Genomic DNA, 21,500 nt, shown 5'->3' on the forward strand with positions numbered 1-21,500 from the left:
CCACCACCCCTTCCCCAGGTAACCATCCCTCCCCCACCATCCCAAATAATCCCCAATGACCTGCCACCTCCCTCCTCCCTTTCCCCTGCCCCCTCCCTTTCCCCTCCCCCCTGGAGCGTGGCAGATGGAATGCGTGAAGGAAGATTCGACTGGCGTGAAGAAGCTCATGCTTCTGTGGAGAACATCAAAGGCCTGGCCATAACCACAAATGGCACCCGGGTAGCGGGTATAGTTCGTGGGTACAGGGATATCATCAGATGCCATGAGACAGCAAGGAGCGATCAGAGAATCCCAACAAAGGGGAAGGAGGCCAATCAACCCGTCAACAATCCCTGCTAATACCATCCCATCCAAAACCAACCCACCAGCCCCCTGTCCCTATAACCCAGTATTTCCCATGGCTAACCCACACACCCCGGGCTCTCTCTACAGTAAAACACCTCAAAAGGCGGTGGATACCCGGTTTATTTTACCCCACACTGACAGTCTGTGATTTTCGACCATTACGTCAGGAACCTTACACTTTGTGTCTCTGTGTCTCTTGCGAGGAAGTCAACCCAAGCCTGAAAAACAGGTAAATTGTGGAAGACTGCATTCTTTCAGAAGATCTCTATGACGACACAGGGGGCGGCAGGGCTTCATTTCCAGCATGCCATCCCAGTGAGATGTGACACCATCAGCATCCTCACTCTCGCGCGGTGTAAATGGTTGTGACCCCCCTGAAATTTGGCATTCTTGTGTTGGTCCTGATGGATGCAAGTTGAAAGGTTTCTGCAATGCGTCTGTTTCACCAACATTTCCAAGGTCTGCATTTCTAGACTTATTCATTTGAGTTTTAAAAATACTGTAGTGGGATTTAAAGTCATGACACCCACAGCATTAGCCTGGGATTCTGGATTGCAATTCCAGTTACATTACTACCACCTTACTCTTGAATTGTGTTCCAGTATCAGTATAACCCTTACGACAGTGCAGCACTCCCTCAGCGCTGACCCTCCGACAGTGCGACCCTCCCTCAGCGCTCACCCTCCGACAATGCAGCATTCCCTCAGCACTGACCCTCCGACAGTGCGGCGCTCCCTCAGCACTGACCCGTCCCACAGTGCGGCACTCCCTCAGCACTAACCCTCCGACAGTGCAGCACTCCCTCAGCACTGAGCCTCCGACAGTGCGGCACTCCCTCAGCGCTGACCCGTCCCACAGTGCGGCGTTCCCTCAGCGCTGAGCCTCCGACAGTGCGGGGCTCCCTCAGCGCTGACCCTTGTGACAGTGCGGCCCTCCCTGAGGGACTGAGCCTGTGACAGTGCGGCCCTCCCTGAGGGACTGAGCCTGTGACAGTGCGGCCCTCCCTGAGGGACTGAGCCTGTGACAGTGCGGCCCTCCCTGAGGGACTGAGCCTGTGACAGTGCGGCCCTCCCTGAGGGACTGAGCCTGTGACAGTGCGGCCCTCCCTGAGGGACTGAGCCTGTGACAGTGCGGCCCTCCCTGAGGGACTGAGCCTGTGACAGTGCGGCCCTCCCTGAGGGACTGAGCCTGTGACAGTGCGGCCCTCCCTGAGGGACTGAGCCTGTGACAGTGCGGCCCTCCCTGAGGGACTGAGCCTGTGACAGTGCAGTGTCCAGAAGGAAGCTGGTTTTGTTCTAAATTCCAGATAAGAGAGTAAATCCCCTGTAAAATCTCTCAAAGTCTTTTGCTGTCTTTTTCAACAATGCTGCAGGAAATACCAGACTTTAAAATCACAAATCCACAACGGGCCGTGTTCACAAGGCAAAGATTTTATTCCAACGCACGTGTAATCTAATTCCCCCACCATACTGAATAAATATATTATGTATTTATTTGCAAATTTTTAAACGCACCGTGCAAGAAATTTACAAAGCTGCTGGAGGGACAGTGAGCTACACGACAACTCTCAGCATAGACTGAAGCTAATCCCAAACTCCAGCAGCCACAGCCTCTGAACCTGGACATCGTAAAAAAGAGATGCACAAAACAGCGAGGGGGAGTACAGACACTCAGCCTCTCCAGCGCAGTCAAACCAAGATCAATATAACTCTGGGTGCGGAGGAAACCAAGTGATAGGGTTGGAGAAAATAAAACTGACAAACAAAGGACAGCACATAGTTAAACGAGACAAACAGAATTCAGAAGTAGCATTCATGGAATTCCCCACAGTGTGGACTGACGTACTCCTGCTCCCATTATCTAAGTTGGGGAAGGGGTGAGGAAGTGGACCGAAGCAACCTCCGACTCCTTCCGGCGCTAATCTGTCCCGGACCGACACGCTCGCCCAGGGGATCGATGCGCGAGCTGAGGGGGAAGGTCCACCCCCTCCTCCCCCAGTCAGCCCCTCTCGCATATGACCTCGATGACGCTCTGCTCCATGGTGACGGGGTCCAGGCAGCGGTGGGCGGTGCTGGCGACAATCTCGTCCAGCAGGAAGTGCACCAGGTTCTCGTCGGAGACAAAGCGCCACAGGTACAGCTGCAGGTACTGGCAGTCCACCTGGATCTGCTGCAGCCCGTAGCGGCCGAACGAGCGCAGCCGCACGCACTCCAGGAAGGTCTTCAGGCTGATCTTGATGATCCCTGTCAGCACAGAGACCTGCAGATGGTGGCGGGGAGGGAGAGAGAGGAAGAGAACCCGGTGAGGATTGCACTCAGCTCATTAGAATCTCCCCCCAGCCCTCCCATCGGTTTCTGCCCACTTAAGGGGATTATACTGTGTGGAAGCAGGCTATTCAGCCCATCGAGTCCACACCCAACCCAAATCCAGCCCCCAACTCTGCAATTCCCATGGCTAAGCCACCCAGCCTGGACAGTACAGCGCAATTTGTCATGGCCATGAGTGAAGTTAGAGATGTTGGCATGTGTGACCAAACTCCTGGGGAAAAAAAGATCAGATCTTGTAAAGGAGAGAGCGTGAGAGAGTGATAGCGAGCACAAGAGATAGAGCAAGAGACAGCGAGAGAGAGAGAGAGAGAGCACATGTGAGACAGTGCAAGACAACACAAGAGCGTGAGAGAAAGAGAGCGAGAGCAAGAGATAAAGAGAGAGAGAGAGAGAGAGCGCAAGAGACAGCAAGAGAGAGAGCACATGAGACAGTGCAAGACAACACAAGAGCGTGAGAGAGTGATAGCGAACACAAGAGATAGAGAGAGTGTGAGAGAGAGCACATGTGAAACAATGCAAGACAACGCAAGAGCGCGAGAGAGACAAACAACACGAGAAAGAGCGAGAGATAACGCATAGTGGTTTCCTGTGGAAATTCCAGGGCTGAGCAGTCCACTCAGCCACCAAAGAGATGGGTTTGGAAATTGGGGTTTGTTCCAGCGCCCGGCATTAGGAGCCAGCAATCATCCTGCAGGAGTTTGGGAGCTGGGGTGGGGGGGGCTTAGGAAGTTGCAGAGACGGAAAAATAGCAAGGCCACAGGACGATTTAAAGACAGTCGCAGGAAAGTTACGAGTGATGGCACTACACAGAATGGTGTGGGTGTGGGGTTTATCGAGAGAGAGAGAGAGAGAGAGATTTGCAGGCGGCCCGGGTGCTGTTGGAGGAACTGGAAGATGGATTTGAGGGGGGGGGGGGGGGGGGGGGAGGCTGAGAATGTGAGGAGAAGCTTGGAAATGGTCTGGAGATTCAGTCAGGGGGTTGGAGAGGAAAGCGGGGGGCTAGATCCTTGTGAGAACAAAAAGGTAGTAGACTTGGCGCTGCACTGAGATCGGACACAATGTAAGAGAAGGGTACAGCAGGCCTGAGGGGCTGAGTGACTCCTGCTCCTCACGGGGCTTTTGTCCAAAGACGACAGGGGTGGGGGGGGGGGGTCTCATTGGCACCAGGCACTGGGTCAGACTAAACTCAGGGCAGGCAGGCGGGCGGGGATGGGAATGACCTGCAGACAATGAGCGAAGCAGGAGGAGAGAAAGGCACTCACCTTGTTGAACTCGACGGGGCTGAAGATGTCTATCCGCTCGGAGAAGAGCTTCTGGATGTTACTCAGGAGGTTGGTGTCCATCGGAGCGCTGCAGCAGCAAAGACATAACAGGAGCTGAGTGGCAAACCGGGCATCAACCCCGAGACAGACGACAAGCAAGGGGTAAAAAACCGCACAGGGAGGCCAGGACAGGGATAGAGTTCAGCAGGTGGAGATCCGTGTTACGGCCCACTGCTGAACACCCAAAGTATGTGATGGAGACACCCCAGAGCCTCTCACTTTTATATTTTTTTGAGTTTAGATTTCCTACAGTGTGGAAACAGGCCCTTCGGCCCAACCAGTCCACACCGACCCTCTGCAGAGTAACCCATCCATAAATTGTCCCATAGTGTCCAGGGATGCGCAGGTTAGAGTGAATTGGCACTACGGGCAATTTAGCATGACCAATTCACCCGACTTGCACATCTTAGGACTGTAGGAGGAAACTGCAGCACCCGGAGGAAACCCACACAGACACTGGGAGAATGTGCAAACTCCACACAGACAGTCGCCCGAGGCTGGAGTCAAACCTGGGACCCTGGTGCTGTGAGGCAACAGTGCTAACCACTGAGCCACCCTGCCGTTTCTGAAGGGAAGTGTGTTCCAGATATGAATCGATTTGTCCACAACTAATCTTACTCAAAACATTTTATTCTTACGCCACAGTTAATATACAACAAGATGATTTGGCATAACTTTATGCTCGTGAAATACTTAATAAGGTAGTATATTAGTTACCCACTAATCAACTGTTCCAATACAGGCAGCATCCGAAAACATCCCCTTTAGACAAATACAATTCAGCGCGCAATTCCAGTCTCCCTGCAGCAGGAAGGAGGTTGTGAAACTTGAAAGGGTTCAGAAAAGATTTACAAGGACATTGCCAGGGTTGGAGGGTTTGAGCTACAGGGAGAGGCTGAACAGGCTGGGGCTGTTTTCCCTGGAGCGTCGGAGGCTGAGGGGTAACCTTATAGAGGTTTACAAAATCATGAGGGAACATGGATAGGGTGAATGGACAAAGTCTTTTCCCCGGGGTAGAGTCGCCCAAAACTAGGGGTTATAGATTTACGGGGAAAGATTTAAAAGGGACCTAAGGGGCAATTTTTTCACACAGAGGGTGGTGCGTGTATGGAATGAGCTGCCAGAGGAAGTGGAGGAGGCTGGTACAATGACAGCATTTAAAAGGCATCTGGATGGGGACATGAATAGGAAGGGTTTGGAGGGATATGTGCCAAATGCTGGCAAATGGGACCAGATTAATTCAGGATACCTGGTAGGCATGGAGGAGTTGGAGCGAAGGGTCTGTTTCCATGCTGTCCAACTCCATGACTCGGTAAAACCGTTTTTATTCTGATATGCTGTCTCTCTCCAGTCCAGTAGGCAGAAACACAGAATACAACAACCCACCTCTTCAGCTTCCTAAGAGGAAACCCTTCTGTTTAAGGCTTCACTCCAGTAACAAAGAACTGAAGTGTCAAGCTCCAGCAGCGAGCAAGTCCCAGCAACCATCTGAAAGCAAAGCCAAAGTCCTTCGGGGTCTTTGTGAATCACTCGTGACTCTTTAGTCTTACTTTAAAAAAAAGTCCCAGGAAGAACGCAAACCTGTGTACCGACGGCCTGTGTGAAGGAGACGTTTCGCCTCCATTGTGACAGCACTCCCCTGCAAGACAATCAGGACTGAATACATCGTACTGTGGCCCGGTGGCTTAGTGGTTAGCACTGCCGCCTCACGGCACCAGGGCCCTGGGTTCGATTCCAGCCTCGAGCGACTGTGTCTAGTTTGCACGTCCTCCCAGTGTCTGCTTGGGGTTTCCTCCGGGTGCTGCAGTTTCCTCCCACAGTCACAAAGATGTGCGGGTGGATTGGCCGTGCTAAATTGTCCCATAGTGTTCAGGGATGTGCAGGTTAGGGTGGGATTGGACGTGGGAAATTGTCCCATAGTGCCCAGGGATGTGCAGGTTAGGGTGGATTAGTCAGGGGTTAATGTACAATAATAGGGGAATGGGTCTGGATGGGTTCCTCATCAGAGGGTCAGTGTAGACCTGATAGTGTGGAACCAGACCCTTTGGCCTGTCGGGATTCTATGATTGTACAGGGACATAAGTCAGTTCACTGTCACTCACTCCCCATTCCATCCCGCGACAGTTACCTGGGTGTGTAGCTCGGGGCGTAGCGTGCCTGCTGGCGGGAGCTGCTGTACACTGAGAAGGTTCTCTTACTCGAGTCGCTGCTGTGTGCCTTCCTCACTCCCTCCTCATACAACAGGCCGACCTACCAGCAGCAAGGAGCAAAGGACAGCATTGATACACCGGGTCAAACCCTGCATCCCTGCAACACACCCACACAACCCCCCTCCACACAGACCCAGACCCAGACCCACACACACACACACACAACCCCCCTCCACACACACACACACACACAGACCCACACAGATCCACATAAACACCCCACCCACCCCCACACAGACACACAAACCCACACACAGACCCAGACACACACACACACACACACACACACAAACACCCCACCCATCTCCCCACACACACAGACCCACACAAATCCTGTATCCACACACACACAAACACAGATCTACACAAACCCCCCACCTACCCAACCACACACAAATCCCCCAACCACCCACACACACACACACACACACAGACCCACACAACCCCCCCACCCACAGATCCACACAAACCCCTCATCCACCCCGACAAACCCCCCCAACCTCCCACAGAAACCTCCCACCCACTCACACAGACCCACACAAACCCCCCACCCCCTCCTTAATCTTGACTTCACCAATACTCAGTGGCGCCCCAATACACATGCTCCAAGAATAACATTAAACTACAATCCCAAACTTGACAGAGACATGGGAACACCATCACCTTCTAAGTGCACCCCCCCCCCACATATCCCACATATGAACAAAAAAGGACCAACGGTTGGCAGATGGGTAAGTTGGATAAATGCTAGGCATTGAATTTTGGTAGAACACACAGGACATTTACAATTAAAGGTAGGGCCCTGGGTTGTGTCGTAGAACAGAGACCTCGGGGTTCAGGTACATCATTCTGTCAAGTTAAGAAGGCGCTTAGCACACATGCCTTCATTGCTCAGACCTTTGAGTATCGGAGTTGGGACATCATATCGAAATTGTCCAGGACCTTGGTGAGGCCTCTTCTGGAGTACAGTGTCCAGGTCAGGAAGGACATTATTAAACTGGAGAGGGGTCAGAAAATACTTACCGGGATGTTGCCAGGATTGGAGGGTTAAAAGTAGATCCGAAGGGTTGGGACGTTTTTCACTCGACCAGAAGAGGTTGAGGGGTGAACTTAGAGGTTTATAAAATCAGGAGGAACAGAGATAAGATGAATAGCAAACGTCTTTCCCTCTAGGCTGGGGAATTCAAAACTAGGGGCACGTTTTTAAGGTGAAAAGAGAGAGATTTGAAAAGGACATTAGGTGCAACTTTTTTTTACAGAGGGTGGTTTGTGTGTGGAATGAACTTCCAAGATGCTGGTGCAGTCACAACATTTAAAAGACATTTGGATAAGGACATGAATAGGAAAGGGTTTGGAGGGAGATGGGCCAGGAGCAGGCAGGTGGGACTAGGTTAGTTTGGGGATCATGGTCAGCATGGACTGGTTGGGCCGAAGGGTCTGTCCCTGTGCTGTACTACTCTACGTCCCTACACCAATTTTGGCCATGCTAAATTGTCCCATAGTGCCCAGGGATGTGCAGGTTAGGGTGGATTGGCCGTGCTAAATTGTCCCATAGTGTCCAGGGATGTGCAGGTTAGGGTGGATTGGCCGTGCTAAATTGTCCCATAGTGTCCAGGGATGTGCAGGTTAGGGTGGATTGGCCGTGCTAAACTGTCCCATAGTGCCCAGGGATGTGCAGGTTAGGGTGGATTGGCCGTGCTAAATTGTCCCATAGTGCACAGGGATGTGCAGGTTAGGGTGGATTGGCCGTGCTAAATTGTCCCATAGTGTCCAGGGATGTGCAGGTTAGGGTGGATTGGCCGTGCTAAATTGTCCCATAGTGTCCAGGGATGTGCAGGTTAGGGTGGATTGGCCGTGCTAAATTGCCCCATAGTGCCCAGGGATGTGCAGGTTAGGGTGGATTGGCCGTGCTAAATTGTCCCATAGTGTCCAGGGATGTGCAGGTTAGGGTGGATTGGCCGTGCTAAATTGTCCCATACTGCCCAGGGATGTGCAGGTTAGGGTGGATTGGCCGTGCTAAATTGTCCCATAGTGTCCAGGGATGTGCAGGTTAGGGTGGATTGGCCGTGCGATATTGTCCCATAGTGCCCAGGGATGTGCAGGTTAGGGTGGATTGGCCGTGCTAAATTGTCCCGTAGTGTCCAGGGATGTGCAGGTTAGGGTGGATTGGCCGTGCTAAATTGTCCCATAGTGCCCAGGGATGTGCAGGTTAGGGTGGATTGGCCATGCTAAATTGTCCCATAGTGTCCAGGGATGTGCAGGTTAGGGTGGATTGGCCGTGCTAAATTGTCCCGTCGACACCTCCTGCTAGATCCTGTTCGGAGACATTTCCGCAATGTCACGGTATTTGAGTTAAGGATCCTCCAGTCTCTGATAACAGTGCTGTTAGATCTGAGGAGCGAAGGGTGAAGGGGAAATATCAGTGAAGGTCTTTTTGACCTGCAGCCGGGAACTGACAGGCAGTGGTCAGGAGCGGGTAAAGGGAACCGGACCACAGGGCTGTTCTCTCGGAGACAGAGGGAGAGGTGACCGGGGTAGCGAGTTTAATACGAGGGTCAGAACGCCTCAGATGAGGGGAAGAGGTCAAGAAGGTGGGAACTTCACTGTAACCTCAGCAAGAATTGGACCCTTCCTGCTGGCATCACAGCTGTCCAGCCAACTGAGCACCGCCACCAAATCAGGAAGCCTGGCTAGTTTCCCACAATCCTCTCCAAAACCCAATTCCCACCGGCATCAGGAGCAGAAATACAGGTCGTTACGGCGTGACGTGCGTTTTTGTCAGTGCAAATTGGCTATAACGCGGTTGGCGCATTGTGGGTGCTGTTTGGATAACGCGGACTCTCTACTGAACGGGTATCGCGATTTTCTACAGGGGATCTTCTGCAGCGCAATTTCCTGTCGCGGTTTTGCACAGTGAGATTTTCGTGCGAGGTGACAACTGTTGCGTTATAGCAGAACGATCTGGACAGACCAATCTCCCCCCACCCCCCTCCCTCGCTCTAACCTAGATACCCCCCCCCCCCCCCCCCCCCCAGTCGCCCTCAGCCTCCTGACCTGCACGTCGATGGAGGTGATGTCCTCCACCACCCGCTTCATCACGGCCCGCACGTTGCGCGGCTCGATGGTGTTGAGCCAGTCCCGGGTCTCCACACTCTTGCGCAGCATCTGCGACACGTTCAGGCCCTGCACCTTCACGTAGTGGTTCAGCAGTTTCTGAGCCGCCTCCCGGGCGTCAGCGCACAGCACCGTCACCAGGGTCACCGGGGAATGGTCCTGGCGAGGGAAGCAAACAACGGCACACCTTCAGCACTGCGGAGCCCGGGCCGCGCGAGGCGCAGGGAGACTGGAGCTGGCTTTTTGAAGCCTTATGGGGACCCAAACTCCTCCAAATGTGGTTCTATTAATGACAGTAGCTGCAGCACTTTGAGCAGACCAGAGGATTCAGAGTGGGGTGAGGGGGCTTGGTCCCTGAGGAGAGTTGGACTCGATTATATTCTCTGAAGTTTCAAAGAATAACTGGTCACAGTGGATGGCTGTTACTAACTTGAATCTCCAAGCCTGCATATCTAAAATTTAAAAGCCATTTGGACAACATGGGTAGCAAAGATTTACAGGGATAAGGATCAAACGCAGGCAAACAGCATTGGTTCAGTTTAGGAAACTTGCTTAGGCCGAAGGGCCTATTCCCGTGCAGTATATCTCTATCATTCTCTGACTCTAAGATGGCACAATGTAAAAATAAAGTACCACAAATGTGTTCATTAGTTTAGGGAGACGTATCTTTGCTGGGAAGACAGACAGACCAACATCCCCAGCATCGAGGCACTGACTCCCCTCCCCCACCTTGATCGGCAGCGATGGGGCTGGGCACGTCGCCCGCATGCCCGACACAACACTCCCCAAGCAGGTGCTCTCTCCCCAGCTCCGAAACGGCTCCAGGGTGGGACAGAGGAAGCGCTTCAGGGATACCCTCAAAGGCCTCACCGGGGAAGTGCAGCATTCCCACAGACACCTGGGAATCACTGGCCGAAAATGGGGGAGCAGCATCCGGGAAGGGGTCGGGCTCCTCCGAGACTTTCCGTCAGGGAGAAAGCAGAAGCCGGGCAGAAACAGCATAAGGGGTGCACACTGCCATGCCAAGGGCCCACCCACCCCTTCCCGCCACCACCTTCTGCCCCAAGTGTAACAGAGCCTGCGGTAGCCCCCTCGGTCGGTACAGCCACCTATGGACTCGCCCTGAGTGTGGGAGAGAGTCATCCTCGTCTGTGAGGGACCGCCGATGACTGAACGAGCATCTCTCGCAAATTAAATAACGTTTGGTCTATTTTGAATTGTCTGTTTGCTACAGTAAGAGTCTTAGAAAGTGAACTCTTGTTCCACAAGAGTTCTTTCCGTGAATAATCCATATCTTTTTTGAAAAGTGTTATTGGCATCGTCATGTTGAGAGACGTGAAAGCGATTAGAAACGGTTTATAAAAAAGCTATGCTTCAAATACCTAGCTCCAGTTCGGCCCCACCCGTCTGATGCCAGGTACAGGCACTGCTGCCCAGGGGTTTGCGAGTGAACATGTCGCTGATGGCACGGGCCGGTCACTCACCTGCCCCAGAAACTGCTCGTCGGTCAGGGTCAGGATGTAGCTGATGGTGGACATCTCGTAGTCCAGGCAGAGGCGGGACAGCAGCAGGAGCAGGCCCGGGGGCGTGGCGCCCTTCTCGCCCACCGTCTCACAGAACTGGCGCGCCGTGTGGCACATGTACCTGATGAAGCTGACGATGAGGCCCTCGCGGACGCCCTGGCTGCAGAACTCCCCCTGTTGAGGCAGACAGTCCAGTCAGCAGAAAGCAACTGCACCCAGACTCAGAACAACACCGTCAAGATAGAACAAGGAGGAACTGCTCTCAAAGAACAGCACGGGAACAGGCCCTCCGGCCCACTAGGCCAGCTCTGACACATGATACCTTTCCAAATGAGACTCCTGTTGCCTATGTCTTCCTGCCAGTTCATGTATCTGTCCAAATACCTCTTAAATGTTGTTATCACATTAGGGCAGCACCGTGGCTCAGTGGTTAGCACTGCTGCTTCACAACACCAGGGACCCAGGTTCGATCCCAACCAGAGTTTGCACATTCTCCCCATGTCTGCGTGGGGTTTCCTGCCCACAGTCCAAAGATGTGCAGGTTAGGGTGGATTGGCCATGCTAAACTGTCCCATAGTGCCCAGGGATGTGCAGGTTAGGGTGGATGGACCGTGCTAAATTGTCCCATAGTGCCCAGGGATGTGCAGATTAGGGTGGATTGGCCGTGCTAAATTGTCCCATAGTGCCCAGGGATGTGCAGGTTAGGGTGGATTGGCCATGCTAAATTACACCATAGCACCCTAACCTGCACACCTTTGAACTGTGGGAGGTAACTGGGACACCCGAAGGAGACCTCACACAGACACAGGGAGAATGTACAGACTCCACCCAGACAGTCGCCCCCGAGGGTGGGATCGTACCTGGCACAGAGAGGCTTACCACTGAGCCCCTGCGCTGACTTGGCCTCCACAGGTAGGACAGGATTCTTCAGGCTGACCACTGAATAACTGTCGCCTCACATCAATCCTAAAATGGTCTACCCCAAAGCCTGGATACTGCATTCCCTGCTCTGCACTCCCCCAACCAGGGCAAACACTCTCGCCGCACTTAGTCTGTCCAGCCCTTTCTCATTTTATATATTTCAGTCAGACTCCCCCCTCTCATTCATTTCGACTCCAGTAATTACAGGCCCGAGCTGAACTAATCCCTCCCTGAGGAATAATTCTGACATCCCTGATAACAGCCACTGCAGCAGATCCACAGGAACACCCCTCCCCACGCCCCAACACGTTTCCCTCCGAGCCACTCCCCATCCCGATTTGGGAATATAATCGGCCGTTCCTTCAGTGTCGCTGGGTCGGAATCCTGGAATCTCTCCCTAAGGGCATTGTGAGTCACTTACATCCCAAGGAAGACAGCCATGCCCCTGGTGGGAAGCTGAACCACTTACGGATGGCCATGAAATGTTGGCCCACCCAATGACATCCGTGTCCCACTTATCTATTTGTTCCAACAGCAATAATGTGGGAGGGAGCTTTTGAAGAGGGAGAGGGGAGCGGGGGGGAAGCGAGGGCGAGGGGAGCGGGGCGAGTGTGAGGGCGGGGGGAGCGTGAGGACAAAGGGGAGCGGGGGGGGGCATGAGGACAAGGGGGAGCGGGGGGGGGCATGAGGACGAGGGGGAGCGGGGGGGGGCATGAGGACGAGGGGGAGCGGGCGGGGGCATGAGGACGAAGGGGAGCGGGGGGAGAGTGAGGACGAAGGGGAGCGGGGGGAGCGTGAGGGCGAGGGGAGTGCGGCAAGGCGAGGGCGAGGGGAGCGCGGCGAGGGCGAGGGGAGCGGCGGCGAGACAAGGGCGAGGGGAGCAGCGGGGGTGCGAGGTCGAGGGGAGTGCGGCGAGGGCGAGGGGAGTGCGGGGCCGGCGCGAGGGCGAGGGTGCGAGGTTGAGTGGAGCGGCGGGGGCGCGAGGAGTGCGGGGAGGCGAGGGCGAGGGCGGCGCTGGGGCGTGAGGACGAGGGGAGCAGGCCGAGGGGAGAATGAGGGTCGGAGGGTGGATGAGGTTCGGGGGGGGGGGGGGAAGAATGTGGGAAGGGGGAGGGTTAAAGGAGCAGGGCCCCAGCTCACCTTGAAGTAGGCCTTGCTGGAGAAGGTAACGTCCTTGGCGGTGAACAGGTGGACATAGGCCAGCACTGACTTGACCTGGTTGAGGATGGAGGCGGAGACAGAGGCCAGCAGCTCGGCCAAGTTGGCGCCGTCCTTGCCCAGGAGCCGCGGGGCAGCTAGCGACTGGCGCACGTCAGTCAGGCAGTCAGCGTAGAAGCTCTGCAGGGCCTGCAGGTACTGGCGGAGCCGCTCCTGGGCGGCACGCACCACGATCTCCGTGCCCTCGGCGGCCACCGTCCTCGAGCCGGGCAGCAGCTTGACCACGGCCTGCAGGCGCCGGTGGAAGCGGTCCAGACCGCGCACCAGCAGCGAGCTGTCCCCCACCCCTTTCTCCGCCCGGATGCGCCGCTCCACCAGGCCAAAGTAACGGCCCATCAGCCCGTCGACAAACTCCACCAGCTTGGCGCCGGCCATGCGCGCCACCTCCGAGCTGACCAGGCCCCCGGCCGCCGGACGATGGACGAACAGGTCCTGGTAGGAGGCGATGACAAGGCAGGTGTCCCCCACAAAGCCGTTGCAGCCCTTGTCGGTGAACTCCAGGATGTCGGAGAGGGGAGGCGAGGCCGCGGAGAGGGGGCCCGGTGGCTGCCCCAGCTCGGCCTCCAGCGCCAACAGGTCCTCCTCCAGCCGGGAGCGGGCGTGGGCGAGGAACTCATCGCACAGCTCCTCCGCCGGCTCACCCAACTGCAGTAACAGCTCCACACACTCAGCCAGCTCCTTGGCGCTGGAGCCGGTGTGTCTGCAGCAGAAACACAACACACAGGCGCAGAGTGTTCTTGTACTCACACACCCACACCCCTGAGCACACACTCACACTCACTCCCGCGCACACGCGCACACGTACTCACACATGCTCACTGCCGCACGCGCACTCACTCTCACTCCAGGACACATGCACACACCCCAACACTGACTCCCCCTCGCGGACCCACGCGCACGCCCTCCCACACGCTCGCATGCACTCCCTCGCTCTCGCACCCCATGCTCCTGCCCTGGGGGGGGAGGGAATGTGAGAGACCGTTCGAAAGATACAGCCTCAGACCTGTGAGGCTGGGTAAAGGGCGAGGGAGAAGCAGCAGAATAGACAGTCTCAAACTCTGTCACTGAGAAGAAAGGGCAGCAGGTCAATCCACCCTAACCTGCACATCCCTGGGCACTATGGGACAATTTAGCACGGCCAATCCACCCTAACCTGCACATCCCTGGGTACTATGGGACAATTTAGCACGACCAATCCACCCTAACCTGCACATCCCTGGGCACTATGGGACAATTTAGCACGGCCAATCCACCCTAACCTGCACATCCCTGGGCACTATGGGACAATTTAGCACGGACAATCCACCCTAACCTGCACATCCCTGGGCACTATGGGACAATTTAGCACGGCCAATCCACCCTAACCTGCACATCCCTGGGCACTATGGGACAATTTAGCACGGCCAATCCACCCTAACCTGCACATCCCTGGGGCACTATGGGACAATTTAGCACGGCCAATCCACCCTAACCTGCACATCCCTGGGCACTATGGGACAATTTAGCACGGCCAATCCACCCTAACCTGCACATCCCTGGGGCACTATGGGACAATTTAGCACGGCCAATCCACCCTAACCTGCACATCCCTGGGACACTATGGGACAATTTAGCACGGCCAATCCACCCTAACCTGCACATCCCTGGGCACTACGGGACAATTTAGCACGGCCAATCCACCCTAACCTGCACATCTTCAGACTGTGGGAGGAAACCGGAGCACCCAGAGAAAACCCCACGCAGACATGGGGGGAGAATGTGCAAACCCCACACAGTCACCTGAGACTGGAATCGAACCTGGGTCCCTGGTGCTAAGAGGCATCAATGCTAACCACTGAGACACCGTACCGCCCAAAGATGGGTGCAGAGGCAAATAGGTGAAGGTGAGGTAGGGGAGGGGAAGAAAGAGAGCGAGAGAGCGCAAAATGGGCTACAGAGAAATGTCAGAGGTCAGAGGGTGACCGAGAAGCAGGATTTGAGGCAAACGCAGCGGCCGGGCAACCGAGGCCGGGGAGAGTGTTACCTGAACTTCTCCCGGAGTCTCTGTGCCAAGTCTGACATGATCTTCTGGCAGTCGTTCTGGATGCCATGGAATGACGCCATGTGCTGGTATTGGTGCAGCACCGAGCGGGCCTTGCTGTAATACCTCACGGCCTGGCCGTACGCCTCCAGCTCGATGCACTTATTCAGCCGGGCCGGCAGCTCAAACAGGAACTGCAGCTTCCTCAGCAACGTGTGCACACCTGAAAAGGGCAGAGAGGCACATCCAGCATGGAAACAGGGCCTTTCAATCCAGCTCTGACCAACCGTCATTTAGACGTGAAACATTCGCTTGCTCTCTCTCCCCACTGACCTGCTGTGATTGCCAGCAGCTTTTTTTAACTTTCAGACCCTTCGGACCAACTCATCCATGCCGACCAGATATCCTAACCTCATCTAGTCCCATTCCCCAGCATTTGGCCCATATCCCTCTAAACCCTTCCTATTCCTGTCCCCATCCAGATGCATTTTAAAATGTTGTCATTGTACCAGCCCCCACCACTTCCTCTGGCAGCTCATTCCACACACATACCACCCTTTTGTGTGAAAAAGTTGACCCTCAGGTCCCTTTTATATCTTTCCCCCCTCACCTTAAACCTATGCCCCTCTAGTTTTGGACTCCCCTACCCTGAGGAAAAGACTTTTGTCTATTTACCCTATCCATGCCCCTCATGATTTTATAAACCTCTATAAGGTCACCCCTCAGCCTCTGACCCTCCAGCAAAAACAGCACCAAAGTATTCAGCCTCTCCCTCTCGCTCAAACCCTCCAACCCTGACAAGATACTTGCCAATCTTTTCTGAACCCTTTCAATTTTGACATCTTTCCTGGAGCAGGGAGACCGGAGCTGAACCTAGTATCCCATAACTGGCCTCACCAATGTCCTCTACATGGTGTACCGGGGTTAGACAGGCCTTCTGACGGTCAGAAGTCACCAGGTTATGATCCAACAGATTTATTTAAAACCATGAGCTTTCAGAGCGCTGCTCCTTCATCAGATTAATTTCATCTGGTGAAGGAGCAGCACTCCGAAAGCTGGTCATTTGAAATAAACCTGTGCAACTATAACCTGGTGTCAGGCGATTTCTGACAACATCCTGTGCAGCTGCACTATGACACCCCAGTTCCTACACTTAATGTGATGACCCAACAAAGGCCAGTTTGCCAACTGCTTTCTACACTGCCCAGTGAGTACACCAGCTCAGTACATGGCCGGGAGGGGATGAAACTTTATAGGTGCCCAGAAAAGACGACGCATCGTTTTCCCTGACGACTCTCTGTAAGACTAAGTCCCACCTCTTTCATCTCTCCTGGCCTTGTCAATCTGTCCTTAGATCCTTTCCCAATTCCCTGAATTCGCAACCACTCGCTGTGGGAGGACATGTTTTGGTCCCCACCTCTCTTCTGGCTGATAATGTGAAACCCCGGGTTCTCAATCCTCCTGTCAACGGGAACAGTTTCTCCCCACTTGCTCTTGTCTCAATCACTCTGAACATCTCGAGCAAATGTGCTCTCGACAGCCTCCGCTCTCGGCAACAGTGCCGAGCGATGAGACAGACATGAGCCTGTGCTTTATAAACAGAGGCACACGATGTTCAAAAGCAGGAGGGTTGCAGTCCAGCGTTTTACACAAGTTCCACCTGATCTGAAACGTCATGCCCAGTTATAGAGTCAGAGTCATACAACACGGAAACACGCTCCTCGGTCCCAGCAATGGGTGCTAACCATAATCCCAAACTAGGAGAAAGTGAGGTCTGCAGATGCTGGAGATCAGAGCTGAAAATGTGTTGCTGGAAAAGCGCAGCAGGTCAGGCAGCATCCAAGGAGCAGGAGATTCGACGTTTCGGGCATAAGCCTTTCATCAGGAATGAGAGGAGGAAGAGAGCTTCTTCAAGGAAGGCATCCTTGCAAGAGGATTCACAGTAGGTTAATCATTCCTGAAGAAGGGCTTATGCCCGAAACGTCGATTCTCCTGCTCCTTGGACGCTGCCGGACCTGCTGCGCTTTTCCAGCAACACATTTTCAGCCATAATCCCAAACTAAACTAGTCCCATCTGCCTGCACCTGGCTCACATCCCTCCAAACCCTTTCCTATTCATGTCCTTAACCAAATGTGCTTTTAAATGTTGTAACTGTACCCACATCCACCACTTCCTCTGGGAGTTCATTCCACACACAAACCACTACCTGTGTTAAAAAAATAAATTGTCCCTCGTGTCTTTTTTAAATCTTTCTCCTCACCTTAAACATATCCCCCCTCATCTTGAAATCCCCCATCCTAGGGAAATCAAATCTGTCATACACCTTATCTGTGCCCCTCATGATTTTATCAACCTCAATAAGGTCACCCCTCAACACTCCAATGATAAATGTCCCAGCCTCTCTGTGTAACTCAAACCCTCCAGTCTGAGCAACATCCTGGGAAATCTCTTCTGAACCCTCTCCAGTTTAATAACATCCCTCCTGTAATAGGGCGACCAGAACTAGACACAGTACTCCAGTAGAAACCTCACCATCCAGGGTGCAGTCAAGATGTTGTGAAACTTGAAAGAGTTCAGAAACGATTTACAAGGATGTTGCCAGGGTTTCAGCTATAGGGAGAGGCTGAACAGGCTGGGGCTGTTTTCCCTGGAGTGTCGGAGGCTGAGGGGTGACCTTATGGAGGTTTACAGAATTATGAGGGGCATGGATAGGGTAAATAGGAAAAGTCTTTTCCCTGGAGTCAGGGAGTCCAGAACTAGAGGGGCAAAGGTTTAGGGTGAGAGGGGAAAAATATAAAAGAGACCTAAGGGGCAACTTCTTCGCACAGAGGGTGGTGCGTGTGTGGAATGAGCTGCCAGAGGAAGTGGTGGAGGCTGGTACAATGACAACATTTAAAAGGCATCTGGATGGGGACATGAATAGGAAGGGTTTGGAGGGATATGGGCCGGGTGCTGGCAGGTGGGACTAGATTGGGTTGGGATGTACAGGTTGGATGGAAGGGTCCGTTTCCATGCTGTACATCTCTATGACTCCAAGTGACTTGGCTGAAGTATAGACAACCTAACCGCCTGTACACCGGCTGAATTTCCCAGGGCAGCGAGGGGTGATTTCGCAGCTTACAAAGAGGAATTGAACATACATCTAAACAGCGTGGTGACAAGGATAGGATAGAGCCAGCAGGAGGCACTCTTCCATACACCAACAAGCCTCCGCCTTTGTACTAACCATTCCACGACTTAGACGCTGCACAGAATTGGGAAGTTGGACCACAGCGATTTTAAATGTGGCTACTATTTTTATATGCAAGGCGCACCTGAGAGTTTGGTGATCTGCTGATGCTGGTCCTGCAGCGTGTGACTGATGCGGGCGCTGAATTCCGTGATGGCGGCCATGTTGGTCGCCAGGCAATCCATCTCATCCTCCATCTTCTTGAAGTCATTCTTCATTTTCCTGATGGTGTCTGGAAAAGACAACGCAGACCGGGGTTAGTCGCCGGGCAGGCCCGAGCCTGCAGTGGGCCAGCGAGACCAGGGCCTGGTGGTATTTAGTCCCAGTTCACGTCCTGGGGTTCAAATGCCGCCATTGAGGATGTTGGAATTTAAATTCAGAGAGGAATTTTGAAGTAAGGGTCTAACGATGACCACAAATCCCATCTGACTCACTAATGCTCTTTGGGGAAGGAAACTGCCCTCCTTACCTGATCTGGGCCGATGTGTGACTCCAGACCCACAGCAATGTGGCGGAGTCTTAGCTGCCCTCTGGACAATTAGGGACGGGGTAATAAACACTGGACCAGCCAGAGATACCCACATGGAAGAGAAAGTGAGGACTGCAGATGCTGGAGATCAGAGCTGAAAATGTGTTGCTGGAAAAGCGCAGCAGGTCAGGCAGCATCCAAGGAGCAGGAGAGTCGACGTTTCAGGCATCAGCCCTGTTTCAGAGATACCCACATCCTGAGTGAGTTATAAAAAGGAGCTTCTGTCAAGGATTTTCATCTCACACTTCTATTGGGACAAGATCTTGACTAATGGTCGGGCCTTGGGTAGCGTTATCAAGCAGAGGGACTGAGGGGTTCAGATACATAATTCTTTGAGGTTGGGTCACATGGAGACAGGGTGGTTGAGAATGCGTTTAGCCCGCTCGCCTTCATTGATCAGATCTCTGAGTTTAGGAGTTGGGACATCACATTGGGGATGTACAGGACGTTAGTGAGGCCTCTTCTCAAGTCATGTCCAGCTCGAGTCACCCTGTTACAAGAAGGATATCATTAAACCGGAGGGGGTTCGGAAGAGATTTGCCAGGAGTGAAGAGCTGGGGCTATTTTCCCTGGAGCGTCAGAGGCTGAGGGGTGACCTGGTGGAGGTTTATAAAATCAGGAGAGGCACGTATAGGATAACTAGACAAGGTCTTTTTCCCAGGGTAGGGGAGTGCAAAACGAGAGGGCATAGGTTTATGGTGAGAGAGGAAAGATTTAAAAGGGGACCCAAGGGGCAACTTTTTCACACAGAGGGTGGTGCGTGTATGGAATGAGCTGCCAGAGGAAGTGGTGGAGGCTGGTACAATGACAACATTTAAAAGGCATCTGGATGGGGACAGGAATAGGAAGGGTTTGAGGAAAATGGGCCAAATGGGACTGGATTAACGTAGGATATCTGGTCAGTATGGACGGGTTGGACCTCAGGGTTTGTTTCTGGACAAAATGTAACATGTTTCAGTAAATATCAACAAGGCAGGCGATCGACAGGGACTCGGCGACAGGGGCTCCAGGGTAAATCCCAGCCAGACTCCATCAACCTCCACAAGACCATGTGCAATTCACTCCACAGATAAAGTCCCTTGGAGGGCTGTGTGTGACTTGGCAATCCTGGTGGGGGTCGGTATGATTTTTGTTGAGCTGGGAAGTCTCAGGTTCTTGGGAATGATGGGAGTGTGGAATTCAGAACACAAAACAAATCGCCCATGGTCTTACTGAGGGGCTTCCCCATTTTAACAATATTCAGCTCCGCCATTCTTCGTGCCAAAGCGCCCCACCACACACTCGCCCCACATGTCCCTCCGCGGGCCGCCCGTGTTCCTGCTCCGTGTCCCTGCGTGGGCCCCCCGTGTTCCCGCTCCGTATTCCTGCTCCGTGTCCCCGTGTTCCTGCTCCGTGTCCCTGCGTGGGCCCCCATGTTCCCGCTTCGTGTCCCTCGTGGGCCCCCCGTGTTCCTGCTCCGTGTCCCCCGTGTTCCTGCTCTGTGTCCCTGCTCCGGGTCCCTCCGTGGGCCCCCGTGTTCCTGCTCCATGTCCCTGCGCGGGCCCCCCATGTTCCTGCTCCGTGTCCCTCCGCGGCCCCCCGCGTCCCTGCTCCGCGGCCCCCCGTGTCCCTGCTGACCCTGTGTGTCATCCTCCCCACTTTTTCTTTATTCATTCACAGGATGTGGGTATCACTGACCAGCTCAGCATTTATTGCCTGTCCCTCATTACCCAGAGGATAGTTCAGAGTCAACCACATCACTGTGGATGTGCAATCACGTGTCGGCCCCGACCAGGTAAGGATGGCAGTTTCCTTCCCTGAAGGACATCATTGAACCAGATGGGCTTTTCCCAACAATTGACAATCATTCGATTCTGAATTCCAGATTTTTGCTTTGAATTCAAATTCCACCATTTGCTGGGTTGGGATTTGAACCCAGGTTCCCCAGAACATTACCTGGATCTCTGGATTAACAGTCCAGTGACAATACCACAAGGCATCGTCTCCCCTATTCCCGCATCCTCTGTAAATTTGGTGACAGTACATTCACCTGCCTCCTCCAATAATATATTGTACATGCGACACCAGTCCATATTGGACTCGAGAGAAAGTGGGGACTGAAGATGCTGGAGACCAGAATGTGCTGCTGGAATAGCACAGCTGGTCAGGCAGCATCCGAGGAGCAGGAGAATCAACGTTTCAAGCATAACCTCTTCCTGTTGAAGAGCTTATGCTCGAAATGTTGATTCTCCTGCTCCTCAGATACTACCTCACTGTCTGTGCTTTACCAACACTACGCAGGGTCCTGCCATGAATGGTACAAGACCTGTCTTTGTTTGTCTTATCAATATGCATCAGCCATGATCATAGTCAATGGCGGAGCAGGCTCAGAGGGCTGTATCGCTGGCTCCTAGCTTCGATAACCTCAATCCTCGTTGCTCAGAGATGGCCCCTACCTGTTGCTGAGATAAACTTATTGTAGTTTTCGTAGACCAGAGTCTGCATGTCGCTGTCGAGAGCTCGGATGTGTTTGACCATCTCAGCCTCACTTTCCATCAGTTCTGCCAGTGTGCATTCCTTCCTGAGCTGTCACACAAGAGAGAGAGAGGATGATGTTAACGACTGAATCTTTTGACTGTCCTCCTGCCCCTAATTGTGTCAAGCCTTGTGGTGGGATTTTGATTTCACAGGAACCACCTCTTCCAATCGTCTGAACCCACCGCACACAGTCCCCCAAACCCCAATCCCACCCTCTGCGGGGG

The 21,500-nt window shown here is 53.6% G+C and overlaps 1 protein-coding gene across 1 annotated transcript; it reads right to left on the minus strand.

Annotated features, from left to right (window-relative positions):
* Positions 1-1,759: 1,759 nt before the first annotated feature.
* On the minus strand, positions 1,760-21,320 carry vps51 (VPS51 subunit of GARP complex). The gene is made up of 9 exons (XM_060855794.1): positions 21,195-21,320; positions 18,316-18,462; positions 15,004-15,223; positions 12,903-13,680; positions 10,803-11,015; positions 9,259-9,477; positions 6,123-6,244; positions 3,935-4,022; positions 1,760-2,604 (listed from the first exon to the last, which is right to left on the minus strand). The coding sequence occupies exons 1-9, from the start codon at positions 21,292-21,294 to the stop codon at positions 2,344-2,346; spliced, it is 2,148 nt and encodes a 715-aa protein (XP_060711777.1). The 5' UTR covers positions 21,295-21,320; the 3' UTR covers positions 1,760-2,343.
* Positions 21,321-21,500: the final 180 nt, after the last annotated feature.

This window comes from Hemiscyllium ocellatum, chromosome 46, assembly GCF_020745735.1.
Source record: "Hemiscyllium ocellatum isolate sHemOce1 chromosome 46, sHemOce1.pat.X.cur, whole genome shotgun sequence".
In the NCBI taxonomy this organism is placed as follows: Eukaryota; Metazoa; Chordata; class Chondrichthyes; order Orectolobiformes; family Hemiscylliidae; genus Hemiscyllium; species Hemiscyllium ocellatum.

What these genes read in the sequence shown, in the direction of transcription:
- vps51 (XM_060855794.1), bottom strand. Translation starts at nt 21,294, where the DNA reads ATGGAAAGTGAGGCTGAGATGGTCAAACACATCCGAGCTCTCGACAGC. An exon ending in TAAGTTTATCTCAGCAACAG is followed by an intron (nt 18,463 to 21,194) that starts GTAGGGGCCATC and finishes TGTCTTTTCCAG; the next exon opens with ACACCATCAGGAAAATGAAG. An exon ending in GCCCCGTCGAGTTCAACAAG is followed by an intron (nt 2,605 to 3,934) that starts GTGAGTGCCTTT and finishes CACCATCTGCAG; the next exon opens with GTCTCTGTGCTGACAGGGAT.